This window comes from Ctenopharyngodon idella, chromosome 4 (genome assembly GCF_019924925.1).
Source record: "Ctenopharyngodon idella isolate HZGC_01 chromosome 4, HZGC01, whole genome shotgun sequence".
Classification (NCBI taxonomy): Eukaryota; Metazoa; Chordata; class Actinopteri; order Cypriniformes; family Xenocyprididae; genus Ctenopharyngodon; species Ctenopharyngodon idella.
In genome coordinates this window covers 12,904,141-12,931,660 of record NC_067223.1, presented here as the reverse complement: position 1 = coordinate 12,931,660, position 27,520 = coordinate 12,904,141, and the positions used below count along the sequence as shown (strand labels likewise).

At 39.7% G+C, this 27,520-nt stretch overlaps 1 protein-coding gene across 4 annotated transcripts in view; it reads right to left on the bottom strand.

Moving 5' to 3' along the window:
* Window positions 1-213: 213 nt before the first annotated feature.
* The window catches only part of erc1b (ELKS/RAB6-interacting/CAST family member 1b), a 220,437-nt gene continuing 193,130 nt past the window's right edge, over window positions 214-27,520 (bottom strand). For all 4 annotated transcript variants that reach the window (XM_051890004.1, XM_051890005.1, XM_051890006.1 and 1 more), the window contains one exon: window positions 214-7,586. In XM_051890004.1, coding sequence (XP_051745964.1) covers window positions 7,449-7,586 — 138 coding nt within the window. In that variant the 3' untranslated portion in view covers window positions 214-7,448. The remainder of the gene's footprint in view (window positions 7,587-27,520) is intronic.

Below are 27,520 nucleotides of genomic sequence, written 5' to 3'. Positions count from 1 at the left end.
TTTTTAACCCAACTTGTTTTATTTTTAACACAGAATTGTAAATTTTACCTTTTGAATCAGTCTTGGCCTCGTAAGTGTACCTATATGATGCCTTAAAATGCAGTCTAGATAGGCAGCTTACTAAGTTTGGAACAGAAGAATGATACGAACTTTAGTATTGGATGAATAATAGTGCATAGTAATTGACAGAAAACTCCAAAAAACACAATAAAGGACTGAATGATAAGAGTTTATATACATACAAAGGCAAAAGCTGAAGACAATACGCCTTTTTGTTATTTTTCCATTTTCTTTTTACAGAAATCTTTTCATCTTTTCACACAGACATAAGGCAGTATTTTTATTTGTGAATGTGAAAATATGAAAAAAACAAAAAAAAAAAACATGAAAGATGACCAGCTTTGGGTTAAAGTTGACATTTTTCCATTTATTTTTCTTCATTAAATTAAAGGGGAAAGGGCGAGAATCCTCCTTGACAGTGTTTCTGTGTACTGCGTAGAAAAAGAGCATGAATCATTAGAAAAGACAGACCCTTACTGTGACAGAAGGCAGGGTTGCTGGAGCCAAGAGAACATGATGTGAATGGGGTGATATTGAGGTCTGACACTCTCTTAGGACAAAATCCAGAGGAAAAAAGAAGGTACCACGTTAAGCGCCAACTTCAAGCTTGACATACTCTCTTATGTAGGCACGCAGAACTTTTGTAACAGTCTAGAAAATGACTATGTTACCACAGGTCTGAGTTGAAATGAAGATTAGGTCCTTGTGAATAATGCTGCTTCATTCAACTCTATTATAGTCGATTATACACTTAATAAAGGCGTCTGTTCTGGTGCTTCATCTAGCCGGAGCTGGTTTCGGTTTGACCTCTTATTGTGTCAATTAAGGTTTAAAGGTTTAAAAATAAAGCAAACATGATATAAACAGTAAAAGGTCACGTGACCTGGCTTTGGTTGCTGATGAACGACAGGCAAGTTATTATTTGTGGCACTTTCTACAGCTGACTAGCTTCGTTTGGCACCAAATTCGCTCAGATGGAGAACGGAAAGTCAGACATAAACTTGCCAAATCCTTCAGTGGATGTTTTATGTGGTTTCATGCTTTAAACAGTCTCAGTCCATCAAACTAAGTGGAGGGAAGTAATGCATGAAAAATGTGGACGTGTTGACGGACCGTTTGGGTAAATAATGACAATTCAAGATGAGTTAATAAGTAAACAATTTAATAGGCAATCTACTTAGGAGGCCATAAAAATTTTGAGTGTGTTTACGCATGCAATAAATTACTACGAACAACAAATGAGGCTTCGTGTGGAGTGACGCTGTTCGTCTGACCAAAACAGTCAACAGAACATGTTGCTTATCTCCTGAAACGCATAAATGATGCTAACCTAAAATAACATTGACTCTCCAGCAACCCAGAGTGCTATTAGGATCACAGTTCTCAAGCAAAGGTCTTGGCATCTTCTCAGTCCACTCGAAACACGGTCACGGATGTTTCTCCAGCCCCCGAGAACAGACATACATGTTTTGTAATATAAAACACGCTGTAGTTTTCAACATTGCAATCACGCACACTATCAAGGACTGCAGAACAAAAACAAACAATCCCAAAGGGAACAAAATAACAGCTGTAAGATGAGTTGGAATCAAAATCAAAGGAGATGCGGAGAAGATAGCAACAGTACATCATCAACCACATGGTAACAATTTTGAAAATCTTTGTTAACAGCTTTGATTTGACACTTAGAAAGGCTTCTTCTTTCATTTTTGTTTCAAGACAAATGTTAATGTTTCTAGTTCATTCTTTTTTTTTTTTTTTTTTTTTAAAGGCAGACAGCCATTTTGTTCAGACGGATATATTCTCTTCCCCACACGCTTGTGCAAATTGTTCAACTACAATATGTCTAAATCCAACCATCAAAATATATAAATATAGATTTCTGTATGTGTGTATGAGACGTGTTCTCACAGTTGTGTCAAGGTCTTTGTCTTTAGTAACAAATAAAATATGATTATAACATCTGCATGACAAAACTGAGGCAGCACTAAGAATTATGGGACATTGAGCATGGTGTAATTCTTTTTTTTATGTATTTAAGTAGACACTGTGATAAACGTCTCATGTTATAGGACAAAATGGGGTAGAATAAAAATCTAGACAGCAAAATGTGCGACTGGAAAGTAAATGCGTTAAAAGTCGGGCCCTTACGGGCCATCCCACGCTTGCTCTTTCTCCCTCACCCTCCACAGACATGCCTCAGTGAGTTTAATGAGGATGAAAAATGTTCATGAGAACGTGAAGCAACACCTCATGCTCATTCACACTCGTGGCTGAACGCAGTTTCAAGCCAGGTAGATGTAAAAAGCCAAACGGTATGGAAAGTCAGCTGACCACATCCTATGAGCTGCTCCGCTATAAATTAACGGGAGTCGTGTGCAACAAAAATAGTGAAACGTACGCTATAAACAGCTATGCACCATCACGCTCACCAAATAAATATAATACCCTTCTATGAAGCCTGTATAGAGTAATATAGGGTGATTATATACACTCTTAATAATACTGAGTTAAAAACAACCCAAGGTGGGTTGAAAATGGACAAACCCAGCGGTTGGGTTAAATGTTTGGGCAGTTTTATTAAACCCAACTTTTGTTTAAAAATTACAATATGGCTGGCTTATAATGAACCCAAAATATGTTGGAAATTAAAAATCAGACACATAACTACTAGAGGCAACAATAATAATCAAAAGGTGAACATTTATTAATAAGCAATTTAACATACTTTGGGTTTATTTTAAGCGAGCAATACAGTCATTTTTAAACAATAGTTGAGTTAAATAAAACTACCCAGGAGGTTGGGTCGAACATTTAACCCAACCGTGGGGTTAAAACAACCCATTCGCTGGGTTTGTCCATTTTCAACCCAACTTGGGTTGTTTTTAAACCAGTATTTTTTAGAGAGTAGAGAAAATTCAGGTATATAGTGCTATAATGCATTATATAAACTGAATTGGGCCAATTTCTAACATTGAGATCAAAAAGTGCTTATATAGTGCAATATAAAAGTATTCTTAATACATTTATAATGACTTATAACACAACTTATTATCAGTTTAATGTAGTTATGAGTAATTACAACTAGCTTTAATACTTATCTAATAGTTACACCTTTAAAATAAAAAGCATTGACGCATGTGTTGTTTCATAGTCGTCAAAGGTGTAAACATGATTAAGCAAGTATTATAATGTATAAATCTGTTTATTTTCTTCTGAAAAGATTACGCAGTGTTATAAGGCATTGTGAATGCATTCGCATTCAAACTATACAGGCTTCATATAAAGTGCTTCTGAATTGGTAATTAGCCATTGTGCAGAGAACACTGGTGTAGATCTCTTTAATTCTTCAAAAACACACGGAGGAATCACTGAGACAGGGGAGCCTCCGAACATACAGAGCGATCCAAAGCCTGCAGGGAATTTCCATACTCTTCTGTGTGATTAGGTCTGTGTATAACCAGCAATCACACAAATACCAGAGCTCCAGAGAGACACTCACTCAACACACAATAACACCCTCTGCAAAAGCGCAGGGTCATTCTTTCTCTGATCTGCTCCCGGTTATCACAGCGTTCCTTCTTTTTGTTTTCTTAGTGAATTCTCCGGAGTGCTCTAAGCTGAGCGGAGGCAGGGAGAGCGGCGGTAAGAGGCCAGCTCCTGTACTGAAGCACATAAATCGCGAGAGGGTCTCTGTGATAGTGAGTGTGTGCGCGAAGGGTCTGTGTTTAGTCTAAGCGGGGAGATTCAACCACGGTGCAGATAACTGAGCCCCATATTTCAGAGACCCACGGGTGACGGCCAAAAACTGTGTTTGTGTGTGAATGAGATAGCAGACGGAAAGAAAACGACAGAGATGAAAAACAGGATGGGCGTCATCAATCAGCTGTTTGGCTTTAAAAGCCCAACAGAGCTGCTCGTCACATTTATGTCCTCATAAGGAAGTCCATCAGTGGTAATTAAGAGCATAAAACCATAAAATACTTTATGAAGATTCAAAGTATATGACTGCAATAAGATCTACTGTGCCAAGGGTGAGAATGACACGCGAACGGGCGTTTTCTTGGCATTGCCCAAGTAAGCGTGGGAATATGATGTTAAAGTGGCCCCATATTCCCATATTCAGCTTCGGTTAATTAGAAATGCGTGAAGTGGTGAATCTCACAAAACACATCAAGGACATAGAAATAGAAAATTATATATGGCTTGGAGAAAACAAATTGTTTCAAGCATATTTTCACCAATTCTCATTACTGTAATGTGAAAAAAAATATTTAAATTGTAAAATGATTCCACCAATTTAGTATTTGTTTTACTGATTTCAATTTATGCTAATTGGAATAAAATATATTTAATATTCATTTAAAGGATTAGTTCACTTCAGAATTAAAATTTCTTGATAATATACTCACCCCCATGTCATCCAAGATGTTCATGTCTTTCTTTCTTCAGTCGAAAAGAAATTAAGGTTTTTGAGGAAAGCATTCCAGGATTTTTCTCCATATAGTGGACTTCAAATTGCAGTTTCAGTGCAGCTTCAAAGGGCTCTACATGATCCCAGATGAGGAATAAGGGTCTTATCTAGCAAATCAATTGGCCATTTTCTAAAAAAAACATAAAAATGTATATACATTTTTACCACAAATGCTTGTCTTGCATTGTCTTCGGTACTTCCGCCTACGCCATGTGTGAGCTTTCCAATGTAACTACATAAGTTCAAGACGTTCAAGATAGTTCAAGACGAGCATTTGTGGTTAAAAAAAGTATATACATTTTTCTTTTTTTTTTGAAAATGACCGATCGTTTCACTAGATAAGACCCTTATTCCTTATCTGGGATCATGTAGAGCCCTTTGAAGCTGCACTGAAACTGCAATTTGGACCTTCAACCCGCTGGTAACTGTTGAAGTCCACTATATGGAGAAAAATCCTGGAATGTTTTCCTCAAAAACCTTAATTTCTTTTAGAATGAAGAAAGAAAGACATGAACATCTTGGATGACATGGGGATGAGTAAATTATCAGGAAATTTTAATTCTGAAGTGAATTAATCCTTTAATTAATATTTAAGATTTTTGGAGTGTAGTACCGTACTTTTTGTCATCAGAATCTCATGAGAAACACCATTGAGAATGGTGTGAATTACAATAATAATAATAATAATAATAATAATAATAATAATAATAATAATAATAAACAATACATATGCCTTGATAAATTTAAGGGAAAATGTTGCTGTGATGAAAATAATGTTGCAATAAATTTTCCTGATGATTTTGGGGTGAAATGTGACCTAAATGTGTTTTCATGAGATTCACTCAACTACTCTTCTTTTATTCTAAATAATTTAAAGAGACAAACAAACATGAATCTCTAGAGGACAAATGTGTATTAATTATAGGTGACTCACAGAATGACTCAGAGGTCAATCAAATTTGGGCAAAGCAAACGTTTGGCCCAACATCACGTGGCTGTTTTCTAGTGAGTATGGGCATGAGGAGAGGTGGTGTGGTGATATGGGAGCGTGTGGGAGAGAGATGATTATATTCGCTGTGATCTTGTGCTGTTTGTCTTGTCTGTCGAGCTTATCGTGCAGAGAGGAGTATGACTAACACGGCACAGCAGGTCAGAGCCATAAACTACACACAGGCATGAATGAGGGAGGGATGAGGAGATATAGAGAGAGAGGAGCAGAGGGCACGTTACGCCCAGTGTCATCCACAGGGGAAGTTGACTCTGGACTTTAAAGCAACGGCCGATCCGCATGATGAGGCAACCGCGAGTTATTATCGCGAGTTGAATGAGGTTGAGTCTTATCACTCCTGCGGCCGGTCCAGAAACGGACACCCAATGCCAGCGGATATAGACCCATATAACCATAAAGTGAAAAAGGATACACCTGCCGGCTGTGCTAACAGAGACGCCCGGGTCTGAGGATGATAGAGCATGAGAGAGAAGCATGATGGTACATGTGAGATGCTTGGGATCAAAGCTTGATGTTATCTCTGATGGGGTGATCACAAAGCAACCACAAAAAACAAGTTGCATCTGTTTAAAAAAAGAGAGAGTGGAATAAAGAAGAGGTTATCTAAACAACTACTCTTATTTGATCCTATCCATCAAAAAAAAAGAACAACTCTTTGCTTTGGAAAAGCGAGCAAACTGAGAAACTACAGCCAGCCTTCATCCCAGTGTGAGACCACATAGTTTTCAGAGTACGGAATGAGTGATAGGTGCCTATTTTCCTATTCCAGTGATGTGTGGCAGCTGCTCTCTCATGATGAGGCACTTCTGCGTCCACAACATCTGCGTCGGCAATACACTCTCTGTTTTACCGCCCTCGGCATCAGAGAGCCGGCCACGGGGGAAAAAATAAAAGAAAAACATAACCAAACCAAACCTGCCACATGCAAAGACAAATGTTAGCAGCAATAAACCTACAACTTCCAAGGCAAATAATTTTCTTCCTCTCACCTTTAACAGACACAAACCAGGGCTGTGGTTTCTTTAGCTGGTGACAGGTGCATACGGGATAACATTACCCATATTGTCCGTTTCATAACTTTTATGAACGAGACTTTGGGAGAAAATCGGCCAGTAACCAAGTCAATAGTGAATTCCCAGATGGTGGGGGCTGCGGTAATCTAAACCTGCTACTGACTACGATAGTAAAAGTATGTTCAAGTCCGCACGGACTGTCTGCTGGCACAACCGAAGCATTAACCAAGTTTTGAGTGAAACCAGATGGTTTCGAAAGTGCAGGAGTTTTGCCCTGCGCGAATGACCCATAATTTAACATCAGTAACACAGCATCTAAAAAAAAGGGGGGACTTGGAGAGAGAGAGGGGGGGGGGGGGGGGTCTAAATTTCTTCAAAATGGTTTCAAAATCCTGCAGCTTTTAAGAGCTGTGGCAATAGTGTATATCAAGATAAGGAGACTATTTCCTGCCCCTCACAGAGAGAACTCCACCTCCTGCAGGACGGCTTTCAGAGACAGACAACTAAATAAGTGAACATGTCTTATAATACTGAGCTTCTCTGATGCTCTTTTCCCCCTTTCGGTTCCTTCTTCCTTCTTACCCGTGTTTATGTGAGTGTAAACAGGATTCTGAAGGTGCAGAGAGGATGAATGTGGTGGTAGGGGATGGCAGAAGGAAAGCCCACCATTCCCACACCCTAAAGCCAATCCAAGCGTGCACCTGACTTGTGAGCTGTCAGTCTCTCCCGTATGTGTTTGTCCTTTGAATTGTGCATGTGGGTGAGGGTGAGAGAGTTTGTGTTCTGGCATCCTGTGAAATGAAGTGAAAAACAGCAGAAGAAAGGGAAGGAGAAGCAGGAAGTGGGGAGGCGGCAGGACTGGGTTTTCGCGGTGCAGTGCGGTGTGGTCCAGTCAGCACGACTCCTCCAGAGCGTTGACCACCTGCTCCAGTATGTCCGGGCAGTGATCGGCGATCTGCTGCAGGACAGAGTTGGCGTATTCCTGCAGTTCGGCGCTCTCTCGTTCACACTGCTCCAGCTCAGATTCCAGCTGAGGAAACACGGAAAAAAGGATTTATTAATATTACATTTTATATATATATATATCATCCTTAATCATTCTGTTTTTTGATATTTCTAATTAGGCTGTAAAATGCACCCAAGCATGGAGTTAACCCTCTGGTGTTATCCGGTCATTTTAGATTGAAAAAAAAAAAAAAAAAAAAGTTTGGAAATTTTAAAAATTGCTACTTCATCGGAATGTTATGAAACTCTGTGACTTTTATGGCAGTCGTTATGTGACTGTGAGTCGTTACTAATTTGAAAAAGCTAAATGGTTGTTAAAAAAAAATAGTCACACTTGTGTTGTTCATGGTCAAAAATGAGCGCCATAGGAAAATGAATGGGAAATAGGCAAAAATACAGAGAATTTTGTGTGTGTACAATCTAAATATTAGCCATGATGCAGAAAAATGAAGGGGTGACACTCTAAAATGCCAAGAATGCAAAACAGACACCCCCCCTCCCACAGACACACATATAAGAACTGGTGTGACTAACACAAAATCAAGTTTTTGCAAATGCGTGAAATGTGCTGGTGTGGCTGTAACAATATGGCAAAATTAAGCTAGAAGCCTCAAATAAGAGGTTGAAATCAGGTTGACATAACTCTGATAAAACATTCCTGTTCATTTTTGTTGAATTTTGATATTATGTGTAACAAAATGTCTTTCTCAGAGTTCAGGTTGGACTAGTAGAAATTAATGCAAAAACAGACACTTCAAATCAACGTAAAAAAAATAAAAAAAATCTAAACCTTGATAAAACGTAGTCTTTGACAATGTCTAAATATATATCCAAATCCACTACTTAATAAAAAGAAGCATTTGTGTCACAACTAGAGAATTTATAAGTATTTTTATATAGAGCTATATATGAATCTAGTGGTTACACCATGGCATTACAGATGTTTTTCTTTTTTATTCTCACCAGATGGCACTAATCTACCTTCAAAAATTAGATTTTAAAGGCTTTGTTTCTATTTTAACATGAAATACAGATTTAATTGAAAAGTAAAAGAAAAAAAATTAGAAAAAAAAGGGAAACAATTTATAATTATTGCATAAATATTCATTAGTACCATAAAAATTATCTTAAAATACAAAAGAAAAAATATTATTGAACAAAAAATACATTACATTGATTTTACTTAAAAAAGTTACATTTAAGATGTTCAGTCACTTTTGACTGCAAACAACACGAGTGTGACCCCTAAATGAACAATACCAGAGGGTTAAAGCGAAAACCTAAAGCATCAAAAAGAATTTGGTAATGGTAAATTTTCCACTGACAAGAAATTTTAAAAAGATGCACCAGATTTTCATTCTTACAATTCTTTCATTTACTCAAAGTCTACTTTGTTGAATGTTAATTTAATAGACTACAATTTAAACATTTCTAAAATAATCAACAAAATAAATATTATAATATTCCTCATTCTACGGTTTCACTTTCACGTGTGTTACTGTGATTTTACTGCTTTGCATAATGCCTAACACCCCTTAATCTTGACAATATAGTTAACATTATCATTGCTTAATATAATACAGCAAGACTAGTCTCAGCCTCAGACGTCACGCCCACGGACCGTTGGCTGAACGACTGATGCATAAGGCACACGAAAAAAGTCGTCATCTGATTGGTTGAATTCGACAGGATATCAGGGAGACGTGTGTCACGTTCTTTAACAGTTTGCAGGAAACAAAGCTGTCATGAAGCCAAACCCCCTCATGGAATAAGAAAGCTGTCAATGACAATGAGCGCTTATCAGGATCAACTAAACACTGGATTTTCAAAAGTACATGAAGTTCAGGGCGCCAGTGTTGCAGTAAACTCACACAGCGTTCTTGAATGGATAATTTCTTAGATGCACGCTGGTCTGTTATCATAGGGACATTACATTTTTACGCCCCTAAACATGACACAGAACAAAACGAACTGTGATTGGTTGCTTTACATGTCAGTCAAACATCTTCTTGAGCAGTCCTTAGCCAATGAAAGCTGTGATGGAGTCAGTTTGAAGGTCTGGCTACAACAAGACTGAAACACAGTGATGTACCATGCAGCACACTGGTTCCACTCTCCTCTAGTGTTAAAAACTCTTAAGGTAACCAGCGTCCAGAGAACTATTAAATAGCCCATAGAGAAGGGAGTCTAATGAATTAAACTGACAAAGAATGAGAAATGAGAAAGCTGTGGGGTGATGACGCAGACAGCAGACATGTGAGCTCATGAGGATCGAGAGCCCTCGCCTCTCCCCCACTTGCCCCTAGTAAGAGGGTCCTTCTCTGTCTCTCTCGTCTAGCCCTTAAAACACTACTGAAAACAAATCACCTCACCAAGCACTTCTTTTTAAATCGTTATATAAAATTCAACACTTGGAATTTGCCCGACAGGTTTAATTTTCCGCTCATTAAAAGAAACTTAAACTAAAGAGAGGGATTTAACTTTTTACAGCACCTCTGTCTAATGATAATCACAGGTGTGGTTATCTTTAATACTCAAATCCTTTTTCCAAATGATTTCCGTAGAGGTTTGGCAATGGGATGTGGAGAAATGAGAGGAGGGAAGGGGGATTCCTTAGTGCTGGCAGTGCCAAGCACGCCAGGAAATATGCCACGGCAGAAGCAGGTGCCTCTTAACTAACTAAAACACACACAAACTGCGGCACACAGGAAACAGATGCTAATGTGGCCAGCAGACTGTTTATTTTCTTTTAAATGATTTAAAAAGACAAAAATATACTCTCATCAAGAGGACTAATTATTCAAACAGTGTGAGACAAAGAGAGTAGGAAAAGATTAATAAAGGGAGCTGAAGCATGTGTGTGGATTATCAATTACCATAATCACTATTTTTGTCTTGTTTTCCAGTACAAATATTTAAAGATCTTGAAAATAAGAACTTGAGAAGCAAAATTGCATAACATAATAAACTAGCATAGGATACTAAGATAATCATTGTTTGATAATCGAGAATGTAACTGTTATGTTTATTTTTCTTATCCCATTGGCAGGCCAAGGGAATCTGCAAACTTTTTTCTTGCATTTTCTGTGCTGATTTTAGGGAAAAATCTGTGGAAGTTTGTGCAATGGATTTAAATATGGTAATGTGTGTTAAATGGAAGAGTACTAGACATTTTCTGGTAGCAGAAAACAATTAATAAACCAAAATATTTAAAGGGGACCTATTATGCCCCTTTTTACAGGATGTAATATAAGTCTCTGGTGTCCACAGAATGTGTCTGAAGTTTCAGCATAAAATACCCCACAGATCATTGATTATAGCTTGTAAAATTTGCCCCTATTTGGGTGTGAGCAAAAACACGCCGTTTTTGTGTGTGTCCCTTTAAATGCAAATGAGCTGCTGCTTCTGGACGCTTTCCAAAAGAGGGCGGAGCTTTAACAGCTCTCGCTTCAGTTGCTCAACAACAACAAAGCTGGAGATTCTCACGCAGACAAAATCAGGATTGTCAGTAATAGTGTTCAGCCTTACATTGTTCAAACCAGAGTTGGACACCAGGCTAATGTTTATGATTGCTATCAAATGCTGTGACTGGTCTAATATTTTTTATCGCTCGGACAGAAACGCTCCTTTTTTAGCAATCGAGCTTGTCAGGGTAATCTTGCAGGCTAACCAAGCTAACAAAACTCTAAATAGTGTTCTGCCAACGACAGAACAGTTAGCATGCTTAGCTCGAACTTTTGCCATGGCGTTAGAACTGGTACACCGTTTTTGCTTGCGAAAACAAAATGACGGCGCCGTGGGTGGAAACATGCAGATTAAAGGGCTGTAATATTATAATAAGATCCCCTTCCTACATCACTAGGGGAGCGAAATCTGAGCGGCTCATTTTTTCACATGCTTGCAGAGAAAGGCTTGCCAAAACAAAGTTACTGGGTTGTCCTTTTTCATGTTTTCTGGGTTGGTAGATGCACCGGGGACCCGATTATAGCACTTAAACACTGAAAAAGTCAGATTTTCATGATATGTCCCCTTGCAAGGGGTGAGGTATGTGAATGAATGTAAAAATAAATGTAATTCAATATATATTCTCTAAAATTACACCTTCATATCTTATACAAGTTTATTTTTATTTTATTTTATTTTTTTTTACTGGAAAAAAGAGAAAATATTGCTTAAGCTGTGTACCAGCTTCTGTTTCTGATTGAGAGCCCACTGAACCCAGACTGTCCCGGGTCCCCGTCCGTGGCCTCTGTTTGGCCCTATCTGGACAATCAGTGTTTCGTGGCGCTGTACTGCTTTTAAATTGCTTTTCGGATTTGAACACGAGCCACTGAACCAAAGCCCATAGAAAGTGGAATATTTCACAAAAACCCACAAAAGTATTTTCTTTGGCTCTCCTGGCCTATGAACACCAACTTTAACAAGGTTAATGATAAAGACATCTGTAACAATAACTGGAAGTAATATTCATACATCATAAAATATGTTTCCCTTTCATGTGTGTTTTTGTGTAGGTTTGGAACGTGCAACTATTTCATAATTAATGAATCAAAACATGCCACGGTGGGTCACCGGGGGCAGGCGGAGCGATCCGTCAGACTGGTGTTTTCACAACTGTAGGGCAAACACACTGGGAAGAGAAGTCCCGCCCCTTCACGAGCCACACAGCTAGTGCTAATGCTACGCTAGGCGCTTTCAGGCTCCGAGAGGGTTTGAAAAGAAACGTGACGGATATGCCAGCGAAAGTCTTTCCATCTCAGGGCCTCTGAGCCAGGAGTGAGCGAGGGGGCTGGTCAAATCCTGGATTTCAGACCTGGCCAGGAATTAAGTAGGCATAATAATGCAAAACAGTGAGATTTATGTCACAAAATGCTACGCAAGAAGGAAAAGGGCTAGCTGAGAGGTCCAATTTTTCTACAAAAGGAGACCAGACAAATACGTAGATCAGAAACACACACACACCAAAGTAGATGAAGAGCTTATAAGTGGTCAACAAATATCGATATCGATACTGATAGAACAGGGATGCCGATGTTCAATATAATGCAGATATATGCGCTACTAATGATTTACTCAAAATGCACTGAATGATCAAGTATTGACAGATTAATCGATCTGGCCAGTATATCAGTCTATCAATACTGTATAAGTGAGCACATTCCTCAAGAAACAGTATATTAAAAAATATCACATCATAAGAGCATTAAAATCTCTCAGGGTCAGGGGTGGGGTTTAGGCAAGGGCCGCCCTGGCCTGATTTAACTTCTCATGATCTCGTCACCTGTGACGACACTCCTGGGATACTGGAGTCTGACACGTTGGCCAGGAGAAAAGTGAAGACGTGATGGAGACGAACGAGTGAGGGAGAGAGGAGGAGTGTATTGAGTCATGAGAGGAGGGTTAATGAGCCTCATCGGGGGCTGATGTATGGGCCTGCGTGAGGGCGCAGCTTGGCAGACCGCCGCTGCTGTAAGCCCCATTAAGCGTAGACAGTGGAGAACTGGAGGAGAGGGAAGGACTGGCCAGGGGGTGGCTAACGCTGCCACACGTTCGGCCTGCTTGCAGCTGGGTTAGAAGAATTGAGCGGGCAAGCTGAGGTCAGTAGAGACAATGCTGCTTTAAGGTGCTGGCAATCTACGTTAACAGTTACATCATTACGTTACTCACACAGAAAGCTCAGTGGGAACACCTGTCATTCACAACATTTTACACATCCCATGCGTGGTCATTTATTAAATATTTTGGCAAATTTTGTGCTTTCAGCAACCAAGCAGTGCAGCACACTCATCTTGGATTATTAAAGTTCATTTTTTACAGATTTTTTAAAATTATGTCTAGTATGGCTGTATGATTAATCAAAATTTAATGTGATTATTAAATTAAAAAAAGGTTGCAAGTTCATTAAATAAATACATAAAATACATTTTTCTGAATGGTATTTTATGCTGTTTACAAGTGTTTATTCCTCATAGTTTGCATGCAACTACTTTGCCCATGTATAGACATTGTGAAACAGCAGTATATAATAATTTATTATAATGGGAGCAATCTATTTCTGTTGTCACGCAGAGCTAAACATGCTGTGACTATCTTGCAGAGAAGGGATTCAATTTTATTGCTCATAAAGTTCATAAATGAAATTAAGAGAGAAGAAATATGTTATTTATATGGTACAAATTCAAGAAGTAACATACTCATAACTTTTAAAATGTAAAATGGTTACATTAAAGGCTGGAATACACTGCACAACTTTTAAAGGATTCATAGCTCAAACAAAAATGAAAATTATCCCATGATTTACTCATCCTCAAGCCATCCTAGGTGTATATGACTATCTTCTATCAGATGAACACAATTGGAGTTATATCCTGGTTCTTCCAAGGTTTATAATAGTAGTGAAATGCACTCCTGATTTTGAAGTCCAAAAAAGTGCATTTATCGATCATAAAAAATATCCGGCTCCAGGGGGTTAATAAAGGCCTTCTGAAGCAAAGCACTGGGTTTTTGTAAGAAAAATATACATATTTAAATCTTTATAAACTAAAATAACTAGCTTCTGAAAGACGGCCTACGCAAATCGCTTTATGCCAAAAGAGTAAATTCTGCGCAGAGGACAGAGCAAAACAAAATACTGGTCTCGAATTAGAAGTCTAAAACTTTTTAAAGAGAAATATTGGAGGATTTTGATATAAGAGAAGAGGAGCCTGAGTTTGTTGCCCAGCCCTATTTGTTAAATATGGATATTTTTCTTACAAAAACGCATCACTTTGCTTCAGAAGGCCTTTATTAACCCCCTGGAGCCGTATGGTTTACTTTTATGATGGATGGACGCACTTTTTTGGACTTATAAAGCATTATAAACCAATATAAAGTTCGGAAGAGCCAGGATTTTTTTTTAATATAACTCCAATTGTGTTCATCTGAAAGAAGATAGTCATACACCTAGGATGGCTTGAGGGTGAGTAAATCATGGGACAATTTAAATTTTTGGGTGAACTATCCCTTTAACAATCTGAACTGATTTTAAAACATTATGGTATCATACATTTGCTGAACTTGTAAATGGTTACGGAAAAAAACTGAGCATCATACAGTAAAGGTTCACATTGTCTGTAACACAAACTGACGCAGAAACATGCGACTTGTTACTAGGAGATGCACGAGAAATGAAAACAATATTTATTCTAAATTCAGCTCCAACTGGATGGAATCATAGTCTGAAGCTAAAAAAAAAAAAAAAAAAAAAAAAAAAATCTGAGTCTGTGCAAATCATACACTATGTGAATTTCTCTGTGTCTGATGTTCAATTAATACTTGAACAAACTTTAGGTGCAACACAGACACACAAAGAAGAATAGAAGCTCCGCTGTGTGACAAAAGCATACAAGGACTGTCGCTTCCTATTTTATGACTGTGTGCTTAGCAGAAATCATCCAAAAACAGAGCTATAAAGATAACAGTTAAAGTACTGCATAAAGGAAAAAAATCTCATTATCTGTCCCCACGCCGGCCTTGACCTGAAAACGTAAGAGAAAAATGAGAAGATGAGAGACGGAAAAGAGGGAACAGTTGAGAGAAGAGTGCATTATTGTGTGTTATCGTTGCAGATTTTTATCAGGTGTTAGTGTGCGCGCATGGTCAGCCTCCTCTGCCTGTCTTGATAAATAACAGTTACATTAATGGTTGAAGAACAAACACAGCAGTGGACCATCACAGTCAGACAATGACAGTAGAGTCTGGACTGTGCTGACGGCACTGACGATGACTCAGAAAGGATGTGTTTCAACAAATGCTGTGCTGCACATTTACGCCTGGAGTGACACATGGAGATCAAACGGCTGAACTCAAGCCCTTCAAGCAAATCCGCTCTCTACATCACCCTGGATGACACAGCCTCATCTCTGCAACATGTACTCCTCCAGATCCTCCTATTTTGTGGGAATGTTAACTAGTCAGGTCTCAACGCTGAGGCAAAGATGGCAATCAGGAGGCTCCCAGGCCTTAGCTAACGCTGGAAACAAGCTCCAATCAAAGAGAAAGAGAGAGTGTGAAGTAAAGGGGGATCTGGGGTTGGGGGAATTGACCTTGAATTGGCCTTCTGCTAAAGCAATCAAGGCTTTCTTCAATAAATCTGCATAAAGAAAAAACGCCATTAGCCTTTCCACCTAAATGTGACACTGCTACAGTATTTTGAGAGAAAACAATGACTCCTTTAGCAGGAAACGGCGTTCTTTTATCACGGGACCGTATTAAAAGGTGCTCATAATTTTCGAGAAGGAGGGGGGCAGCAATCCACTCCTCATTTTTAAGAAAATCCCTCCCAAAAACCTTTGGGCCACCTTTCTCTTCTAATAAAGTAAGATGAAGTCACTCAAAGCTGTTTTCTTGAAGGTTCTTCTCTCCAGGCCAAGCTTCAAATGTTCCCCTCTGGTGTTGGTTCTAGTGTGCTGTTACCTCTGCCATCCCAACTCCTGGATGGAGGTTTTTATTCTCTTCCACACCACTTATTTTCCAACAACACACAGGAATGAGCTAGCTGAACTGTATTCTCGGCCTCAGATGGCATGCCGCCCATTGACAATGCATACTGCACGTATTGCTCTAATCTGATTGGCTTTACACAATTTCAAGAGTGCATTAGTCCACCTGGAAACAAACTCAAGATGCGGATGAACTAAAAACTGTATTTGCCAAAGGTAAACAAGCTAATAGCACCAAATAACTGAAAGACACTGAAGAAACTTTTAGGGTGTGCTCACACTTGTAGTTTGGGCCTCTTGATTCGGACCAAAAAAATGATACATTTAGTCCTGGTTCACTTAGAGTTCACAGTGTTATTTTTAAGAACAAACCTAAAAATACAAAACAAAAAAAAATGCTGTATATTTTGTGACAAAACTTACCAAAAATCCAAAACAATGCTGTTCTAAATGCGCTTGTTGTATGTGCGTACATACAATGGTATTTTTACCAGCTGAAAACTCACAAACAGCTCATAAAATGTGTAAAGGAGTCAAAACAGCATCGGGAATTCTTCTGTTGCACACAAACAAAGATCTGCTGCAAAGAGATCTTGATACTGAACTGTAATAGGAAACATAGCTCTTATGATGATAAATAAACAGGCATTCTGTCCTTTTTAGGGTCGCATCTTGTGACATCCTGTCCTGCTTTTGGTTCGTTTAGATGTCTTTGGTCCATGCTGCGTTTATATTTCAAATCGAACCGCACCAGAGTTCATTTGGAAGCGGACCAAGACCCACCTTCTCAGGGGTCTCTGTCTTGTTTAATGCGCACCAGGGTTCAGATGGCAGCGTTCACACTCATTCGAATTAACCGAAATAACAGTGCAATCGCACCATCTGTTTCAATCGAACTAAACCTTCAAAGTGTGAGCACACCCTTCCCCCAGTGTTTTCTGTACAGCAGATTGCTTCTATGCAATTATTTGAGTTTTATCTATCATTCTTTTGTGTTATCAACTTCAGATAAAGCTGACACTGGATGTAAAAAACTTGCTTTATCAGTCAAACAGTCTCTACCTGTCTAACTGGATGGGTCTCAGTATGCTAAAAAGCATAAAACCGTCCACCTTTGTCCCTCTTCCCACCGCAGAATGCAGGTCTCTGAATGCAAACTCTTAATGGAGAGTTTTAAGAAGAGGATTTATGCTCCATCTTGACTGCTATGGTTGGGTGGCTACGCTACAAGCTCTTATCTTTGAAATCTGCTTCATCTTTGTTAAACTAAACCCTTCACTATTCTCTATGCTCTCTTAACTCTAGCCTTATCCTTCCCTTGGCTCGTCCTGTTTCTTAGCAGACACACAAACATATCTCTAAAAATGGTCTCTTTGGATCGTGTTCAGCTCATGACGAGCTCTTTCCCCACTTCCTCCTCGTTAGAGCAGGGAGCCTCTGCGGCTTTTTAAGAGCTACTTAAACTGGGATCTCTCTCGCCCTTTCTGTTTGTCTTTCTCTTGCTTATCCTCTTACTGTACTTACAGCTTCCGAGAAGCTTAATACACCATTTTATCTATTATTTCTCCCTCATTTTCACCCCCAAATTCTCCAACTCGACTAGCCCCAGTGTTGTTATGCATACGGTCTGATTTGAGCCAATCAGAATGTAGAGGGCGTGGCCGTTTATAAAAAGCGACTGTATAGCAACCGCATCTGATTAGAACCGCCCTCTGCCTCATCTGCGGCCGGATCTGAGCACCCCATCAGTCAAGTGTAATTGAGTTTCGGGGGGGGGGGGGGGGGGGGGGGGGGGGGGGGGGTGCGGACACACGAGTCGCACCCCTGCCCGCAACAGTGAATGAGGCTGAAGGACTTCAGCGGAGGGGGGCACATATTACGAAGTATGTGGTCAAGTCAGGGACGCAATCACGATCAAAACCCAGATTGAAATAACTTCAGTGTTAACACCCACCACAAGTTGATGAAAGAACCAGTTTTGATTTTTGCGCTGCTTAGATAATTTTCGTTTTTGTTTTTTTTCCCCTCCAATGACTCAGCCCAAACTGCCGCAGGGCCTTCAGGATGCATAGGGATAAATTACAACCACATTCCTCCACAGGCTCCGAAACTTTCCTAGCTGCTCCTAACGATCATGGCTAGACTGTTGTGAATCCTCGTTTGCTAACACACAGGAGACCGAGCTATGTGACATTTCAACACCATAGGAGACAAAAAACAGCAACGTCAATGCACCAATCGGTTTTCTATGGCAACGAATCTTAATGGAACAGGCCCCACCCTAAACAAACCATCTCAATGGTTAGAATGGAAGCACTCAGCCTTTAAAAGAGCCCAACAGTGTATTAAATATTTGTGGAAAATTACCTACTTTAAAACACAAAGTTTCATAAAACCCTTCTCGATTCTTAACGGGTTTTATTAATCTGATAGGCCCTGAATGAGCTGTAAGACTCGTAATATGGCTGCCTACTGGCGAGCAAAAAGAGGAAGGAGTCAGATACATCAGGGTATCTTTTTCCAAGCCAAAGTTCAATCTGAAACAGATGCCACAACTATGAATGGTGTGGGTTTTGTCGCATGTGAACACGCAAATAAAGCCATCAGAAAAGCAGCGCCACAGACTGACAGCCCTCTTGGCAGGATGATTCATCAGCTGGCCGATATAGTGACAAACCTCAGAAATATTTCGTGTTTAGACTGAAGCCCCGGTTTTCATTACTTTCAAAGGACTGCAGAATAAATAAACATATACAAACATATAAATTAAAAATCTGAACATAGCTACGACTGAAATATTCGGTTCTATGGCACATCAGCTGGTGTAGTTTATGCTGCTGTGGCTCTGTCGCTGTAACCCAAGCCAGCAACGAGCTCGGGAACGCAAAAACCCGATTCGTCAGGGCGCGAAAATCACAATAAACCTGCTGAAGTATTTCGCTGTTTGCCTTGGCGGCTTCCAGCTGAGAAGGCTCAATCGCGCTTATGGTTTCATCATTCGGGGGTATTTATTTCATATATTATTCTTCCTCTCGCCCCGAGTCGAATGTGTTGCGAGACGTACCCTCGTTCCAGCCCTGGAGTCTGAGGTGCTTTCATACATATTCGCCGGGTGGGAAAATAAAGGAGAAGCGAGCTCTGGAATAGACAAGCACGGGGCACAGAGGGCTCATCTCACATTGCTTTGAAGACGGGGCCGCGCTTTCCCTCGCTCTGGATGTTTAGGGGTCGGTTGAGAAGTTTTGTTGGTTTAGTCGGTCAGCACCCCCTCAGGATTAGCACTCGTTGAAACGATGTATTACAAAAACAGTGTTCGAGAGTGGGATTTAGAAAACGCAAGACAAAAGAAACCAAAGCAACAGGACGTGCTTAAGACTTCAGTTCAGATTAGAATCTAAACAGCAGATAGAGTCTAAAAGTGCAAAACCCGCCGTCATTATGTTGTAGGTGGTTGTCAGGACATTGCTATGGGGCTGCTAATGCGATTTTCAGTACCTTTCTACGTGGTTCTCCAAGTCACACAACCCTTCAAATGTAAGTCTATGGGATTTTGTCACATTTTCGTCCTCCAGGTAAAAACCGTAAAAGCCACACAAATTGAGGTCTCATACAAGTCCGTATTACAAACAGTGTGGGATTGGTTATAAACCAAAGGTTTAGTATGAACAAAACTACTAGTGATACTTGCCTTCGCAATCAACAGATCAAAAATCAATAAGTGGTCAGTCTATGACGCCTCTGTGTCTCACCTCTAGTCTCTGATGTGTTTGCTTTAAGGAGTGTTCATTCATACAACTGCTGTTCAGACATTTCAATTACATTACACTGTCTGCACCGACACACCTTTGTGACTTATAGATGACTACTACTATTACTGATACATGGCATTACTTGAACAATGATGTAAGTAAATGAAAAAGAGACAGAGACACTCGTAATATAAAGGCCCACTTACAGCAGACATATGCGCTGGCTCCATGTGTTTTCATTAATCGTGGCTGTGCGGGTTGTGGGCTTGTTCCACTATGTTTACCCCCATTTCCTGCCCGTTTAAATTACACTGCACTTATGCAGCACTGGATTCATGGCCCTGTCAGCCTGCAGCCCGCCCCACTGGGCACAGACGCACTGCAGTCGCCAAAACGGCACATCAGGGGGCTGATCCGGGACCTGTTTTTAACCAACAGTCCTTCCCGAAGAGCCCACCAGTGGCGGTCCATCAGAGGAGGTACGGGAGGCGGAGTCTCCTCAAATATGAATTTAAATGAATGTAGGAACTAAAGTGACATTAAATAAGAAGGGATGCACTGATATCCAAATGCTGGTCGATAACAATAAGCCGGTAATTATTTTCAATAAATGGCTGATATTAAAGTCGCCATTAAATCAAAATTGAAGTTTTTTGGCTTTTAGTATAAATATATTAGCCTTACTGTTATCTATAAGCATGCTCCAAAACTATGACAAAATTCGCATTTAGAAGATATAAGCATTCAAAACTTACAGTCTCTCGCTTCAATGCTGCACTTCAGCTTCTCATCAGATTTTCTGTCCAATCAAATGCTCTCTAGAATCTAAAGTGTCCCGCCCCAAACATTATAAATAGACACTGAAGCTGCACAGCTAAAACCAGTCACTTGTTCACACATTTACTATTTTCTACATGATGAATGGCACGTTTCACTATATAGGGGATAGGGAACGATAGTGTAAATATGCTTTCCATTGGGGAAAGAGCGGACCAGAGCAGATCATACAGAGCGGATCATATCCGCGAGTCGGCGTAGACCACAAAATGTATCGGATCCATTTTAATTCTGCACAAAGAATGCTATTTTTTAAAGCAATATGGAGATTATCAGGAGAAACAGTTAGAAATTAGGAGGAAACTGAGGAAACCGAACTCAACGGCTCTGGCTGAACTGTGATATAAACGAAATGCTATTGGCTATTTTTAACAGAGTTATTAAATTATTAATGTTTATAAATAATAACTGAGCATTTTATAAAGTGAGCATTATACTGTATGACAGCAAAGGTAATCAAACAATTAAATATCTAATACCGATAAATGACACATCAATAAGTTATCTCCAATATTGGCTGATACATTACTACACAATGTATACATTACTATATCGGGTATCCGCCAATATTAGTGTTTTTTAATCTTTTGTCTTTTTTGTGCTCTGATGCATTTCTTGTAAAAAGATATCCATTTTGTTTTTCTATCCTGTTCTTAAATCCAGAAAATCACCGCATGAATGCCAAAACAGGCAGATTAGTAAACTGACCAATCAGAATGGGACACAGAGTAATGTTTCTAAATGTGACCGAAAAAGGCAAAACAGAGAAGAAATTAAATTGGCTTTCTTCTGTATCAGAGGCAACCTTTCCAGCCAATTAGTCTTCTGTTGCACTTTCATACGCAACAGGTGAAGAAAGATTATCAAACTTAGCCAAAATACTGGGAGAGTCCAAATTATTGAAGGATCTCATAAAAAAAAAAGAATGATTAAATGACAGGCCATATAAAAATTTGCTATTATAAAAGCAGAGGATGGAACATTAGTCATAGTCCAGAAAGACAAAATGATTATCAAAACCTACCACAATCTATTACTGGTTTGATTTAAATATCAGCCTCCCTGGAAAACTCCCTCACGGACCGCCACTGGAGCCCACACAGAGATCTGATGCCAGCTCTGACAGGTGTGAGCCTGTGAATCATCACAAAATCTGCATGAATCCTCATTGAACTCTTGATCTATTCGAAGGGAAACGTCTGAAAACAGATGGCTAAAATAAACATCTATCGGAGTGCCAATCGGAAAGGAAACAAGAGAGGAGAAGTGAGCGAAAGACAGATGAAGGTGCGCCGAGAACGAGAGAGGAGGAAAAAGAATGGAGGACTCAAGGCCTAACAGATTATTTCTGTTCCAGCCCTGAGGTCATTAATAATCAATCTTCTCTAGTTCATGTTTTATTCAGAGTGACCCGTAAAATTCAAGACTCTCCCCTATTTATACAGCTGGCTTTGTGCTGCCAGATCACAGCCAGATGACTTTGGCCAAGGGCGGTCGAGCACTCCGCTTCTCTCCTCCAAGATTGTAAACTTTACATACTGATCTAAGATCAGCAGTCTCTAAAGTAAACAGAAGACTCAAACGTTATGAGAGAGGAGGTGAAATTGGCCACAGAACATAACTGACAGTAACTTTCATCAAACAATGACTGCTCATCACAGACACAGCTGCAGTGCAGGAGTGGGGCGTCTCACAGCTGCGGACAGTGTCACAGATGATTGCTTTTCTCAAGGAATTGTTCATAATTAGGTATTGAAACCAGCAAAAAAGTACCATTGTACTACCACCATGGTGTTTAGCTTCATGTATGTTAATATATATATATATATATATGGTAACCAATGATATCTGTACCACAGTACCACCACAGTACATTTTGTATAGGCATATTTATTACTCACTACCCAATAACCCTTCAGCTAAACTCTAAAGGCCCAATTAGATGTACAATGCACAATAATTTTGTTTTTGTTCCTGAAAACGCCAATTCTTCATCTAAATGGGGTGCGTTTTTGGTGAGTCTATTGTCTTTGTTGGCTCTGTGGGTTGTATGACTGAGTAGTTCTTTCAGCAGCGGCTTAATCACCTTCCTGCATTCCAGCCGTTTAAACAGAGATGCAGTAACATCCTGTGAACAGCTCAAACCAAATAAAACAACATTACGCCATAAACAGAGAGAAAAAAAAACAGGCAGGGAGGACGAGTAATAAAAGAAGCATTGACCACAACAGAGGACAAGCTGGCAGCAAGGCCTAATAAGGCGGTCTGGCGGATTGCAAGTAATATACGAGTCTGAGTGTGCATTATGATCCTCCAGTGTGTTTGCATTGTCTGCATCCTGATTAGTCTATTCCGATGTCTAGCGGGCTTATGTATAACTTGGTTGGGCAATCTTCGATTTTCCTGACTGAGTAACTCCGCCAGTCGCCATTAAAAGTGAATGACACTAGAGTGTTTTTGAAGTGTTTTTGTCCGTCCAAAACTACACTGGACCCCCACTGACTTTGATTGTATGAGGGGAAAAAAAAAAAAAAATAAACAAACCTTCTTTTTGTGTTCCACAAAGGTTTGGAAACAACATTAGGGTGAGTAAATGATGACAGAAATTTCATTTTTTTTGAGTGAGCTATCCCTTTAAAAGAAAAGAAACAAAAAGGAAACTCTTTATATGCTATAAACTGCGAGAGAGACAAAGGAAATCAGGGTAGAAACCCCAAAGTCCTACATTAGCCAGCTCTGTGCCAGCTTAGAGTGCCAGGCCAGTAAAAAGGAAGCCCATAAAAACTGTTAATTAAAAGATCAATGTTTAGCTTCAAAGAAAGGGCAAGGGCTCAAACAGTGTGCGGCCCCTCGTAAATACTAAAGCACATTTTGAATGCAAGAAGCTTGTCATTAGTAGAGGACTGGGCATAGCGGACACCAACCTCAATCCTCTACGGGTTCGATGGCGACTGTGCCACAAAGGGCCAATTCAATTAGTTACTAATAACTTGGTTTATAAGAATGATGATTAGCAAAGAGCCCCCTCCCGAATCGAGCCGCTTAAGGGTCTACAGAGAGGCATACGTGCCATCAAAAGACACCACAAGTAAATTCATGTGGACATTACTAACAATAATGGACTGAACAGAACACGCTAAATAAGCCAATAATGAGCCTAGACTTTTCTCGTCAATTTGAGCCTGTCATGGACAAACGGGCCCGTTCTGGCATCTTCCGTGCTGAAGGGATCTAAACGGGCGAACTGTAGTGTGGAGAGAACGCAAATGTAATGTGCTACACTCCCAATGCAAAGAAAAGAAGAGAGGTCAAAGAAGACATCAATCAAACAGGCTTGTGAATGCCGGCAACTCTTCCAATCCACCATCTGCAAGTGATTCCACCATCAGAGAAAGACCAAAAGTGTCTTCAAGCGGATTGTGTCTTACATGTAGGACATGTAACTGAAGAATGAGCAGGATCCCGTACATGTGGATACCATATGGATGTGAAACGCTAAATATCTCTGAGCAGTTGGATTTGGAGAGGAAAAATCCTGATATATGTGTAAACGTTTGAGAGGTAAAGCCTAACCAGTGAAGCCTGAAATATTCATTATCTTTGCCTTAATGTGTCCGACATGAAATCGCCATGTTGGCCAAGCCAAAACAAGGCTGCCAAGTGTTGCAAACCTGGCACAAACCTGAACGCTCTTGAACAATCCTACACAATTCCTTTGCATCACCAAAGAGGACACATTTGTCTGAGAACTCATTTGAGTCAGAAACCTGGCGCAGAGGTCCAGGAGTTCTTATCACCCCCTCATGACAGCGGTGCTTTCTAAACACTGTCATTGATAGTTTGGACAACATAAACACAGGATCGTTGACCTTAGAGAAGGTCCAGGAGGAATAACAGCTTGGCGAGACAAGCAAAAACAAAGTTCAGCTAACAGAGTCTCTGTCTGCTGCTTTAGACACCACTTTTCAGGACAGCCAGCAGTGAAGGCCTTGAGACCGCTATTGAGGTGAACGGGAATGCTAACGGGTATCTTCTCAAGGTATTACAGGGCCAAGGAGGTCTAGCATTATTCTGGAAATTTTGGGCCCTTTTAAGCACATTACGGGCAAGAAATCAGTTTGAAATCCACAAAACAGACCTGATGTTTACATAGCGCAGTAGCCTCGACTGACCAGTGGCAACACTCGGTTTGAAAAGGCCGTGCAACCTCTCAGTCCGTCCGTACAGTCTGATGAAAGCTGTCTCTCTCAAAGGAAAATAAATGTACAGACGCCTACTTCATATTAAACAAGTTGTGGGGGGAGTCCCTTGGAAAGTGCCAATTTTTGGAACAAAGTTTACTTGCAGCAAACTAAAAATCTTAAACATTATTTGTTCGCGGGCCAAAGGCTTGTCATCAGGCAGCCCACATAAAAAAATGCATTTCAATAATGTCGGAGCGAGCCAAAAACCTGCCAAGCAGATAGTTCCCCATGCAGTGAAACACATGAGCATTGTATGAGCCTTGGCACCATCACAGCAGATCACTCTCCTCTCCTCTTGAGGAATGGGGCCGATTTAAAGTGAGTATAATGTATATGTAGACTTCCAGACAATTTATTTTTCTGATGTTACAAAAAGCATCGGGATGGATGCAGAACTGGGACGCACCGACGCAGGGACTAAACCCAGTGTCCGTTTGCAGACAATTTACTGTTAAGGTAGGTATGGCAACGGGTTCAAAGTGAAGTAGAGAAAATGGATCCACGCATACATTTATTACAGAGAGGGGATCGTTCATCATGGAGAGACTAAATCCAGCCACTACCTCCTCAAACGCTTCTCTCTTTAGTCTTCCAAATGCTGACACTCCTTTTCTTTATCGCGCCATTCCAGTTGCTCTTCTTTTTTTTTTTTTGTCTTTCTCACCCCCCCCTTTCATCCACTCTTGGCTCTCCCCCGTCTTTTAAGTGAGCCTTGGGTAGCTTTTTGGTTTTCTTTTGTTAAAGTAACAGTAAATGAAGCTAATAAAACACAATATATTGGACTATTTATTTTCTGTAGGAACACATTCCACTCTATAAAGAGGACTAATGGCATTTACACAGAGCCGGACTGATTCTCAAAGCCAATAGGAGATTTATAGACAGTGAACGTTAGCGTCAGCTAAGGGCCGTGCGGGCCAGGCCAGATGGCTCCAATAATCAATGGGTGACAAATCCAAGTACACGAGAAACCTTACGGTACCTTGAGTGCACATACTCATATAAATACACAAACTTTATGTGCTACGTGGAGTCATGAAAAAAAAAAAAAGGTAAGATGTATAAAAAGGTTACATCAATTATCTGTCTTTTTTATGGTAACACTATAAAATAAAGTTCAGTTTGGTACATTAGTCAATGAACTAACAATGAACAATAATAAAAAAAGTATATAAACCTAGATTAAATGCACACTATGTAAATTTTTGCCGCTAGAGGTTGCATATTCAAAACAAAGGCGTAGCTTGATGACACCTTGATTTCACAGAATCATGGGATGTGTTGTCTTTACATTTATACCTGGTGGAAAAGAATCGGGACGGTTCATGTTCATGTTCATGGATTAGGTTATTAATGTTACTGTAGTATGAAGCAGAGCCGGGCTGAGTGCTGCGTGAGCAGAAACGAGGCTGCTGGAGCGATTGCTAATGAGAGACGAGCACGACACACGGCTCGAGAGAAGTGTTTTTATTATTCCGCAGCAGCCGCTTCCGCTACTTCCGGTCAGGCGTATGTGGGGTAAAGCAGCACTGTTTTATCATATTATATACATTTGTGTGTTGAAAGTTGTTACAGTGCTACTCTGCATTCGCTCGGCGGCTGCTATGAGACACTTAATGCACACTGAGTGTTTAGGCATGGTAAAACACTCGTGGTAAATCAAGAAAACGAGATGTAAACAATAAGACTTACTGTGTTGAGCTACAGTTGCAAGAAAAAGTATGTGAACCACTTGCAGAATCTGTGAAAATGTGAATAATTTTAACAAAATAAAGGAGATAATACAAAATGCATGTTATTTTTTATTTAGTACTGTCCTGAGTAAGATAATTTACATAAAAGATGTTTACATATAATCCACAAGACAAAAAAAATAGCTGAATTTATTAAAATAACCCCATTCATAAGTATGTGAACCACTGATTCTTAATACTGTGTGTGGTTACCTGGATGATCTACGACTGTTTTTTTGTTTTGTGATGGTTCTTCATGAGTCTCTTGTTTGTTCTGAGCAGTTAAACTGAGCTCTGTTCTTCAGAAAAAATCTCCAGGTCCTGCAGATTCTTCAGTTTTCCACCATCTTTTGCATATTTGAACCCTTTACAGCAGTGACTGAATGATTTTGAGATCCGTCTTTTCACATGGAGAACAACTGAGGGACTCAAACACAACTATTAAAAAATTAAGAATCAGTGGTTCACATACTTAAGAATGGGGTTATTTTAATAAATTCAACTATTTTTTTGTCTTGTGGATTATATGTAAACATCTTTTATGTAAAATATCTTACTCAGGAGAGTACTAAATAAAAAACAACATGCATTTTGTATTATTTCCTTTATTTTGTTAAAATTATTCACATTTTCACAGATTCTGCAAGTGGTTCACATACTTTTTCTTGCAACTGTATATAACATTGATTTGTTTTCTGTCGATGTTTCCAAACAGTTGCTCACCTGTCTAATAAAACACATAATATATTAAAGTGTCTTTGGTGTTTCCATGGTTTCTACAAAATAAAACTGGAAATCGAGGGTAACACGGATATGTCATCATTGATAGGCGACGCACGGACACGGTCCGTGTCCTGGTTAAAATTGCTTATTTCTCTGGATTTAAACATTCTTGGAAACATTTGGGATAATGTAA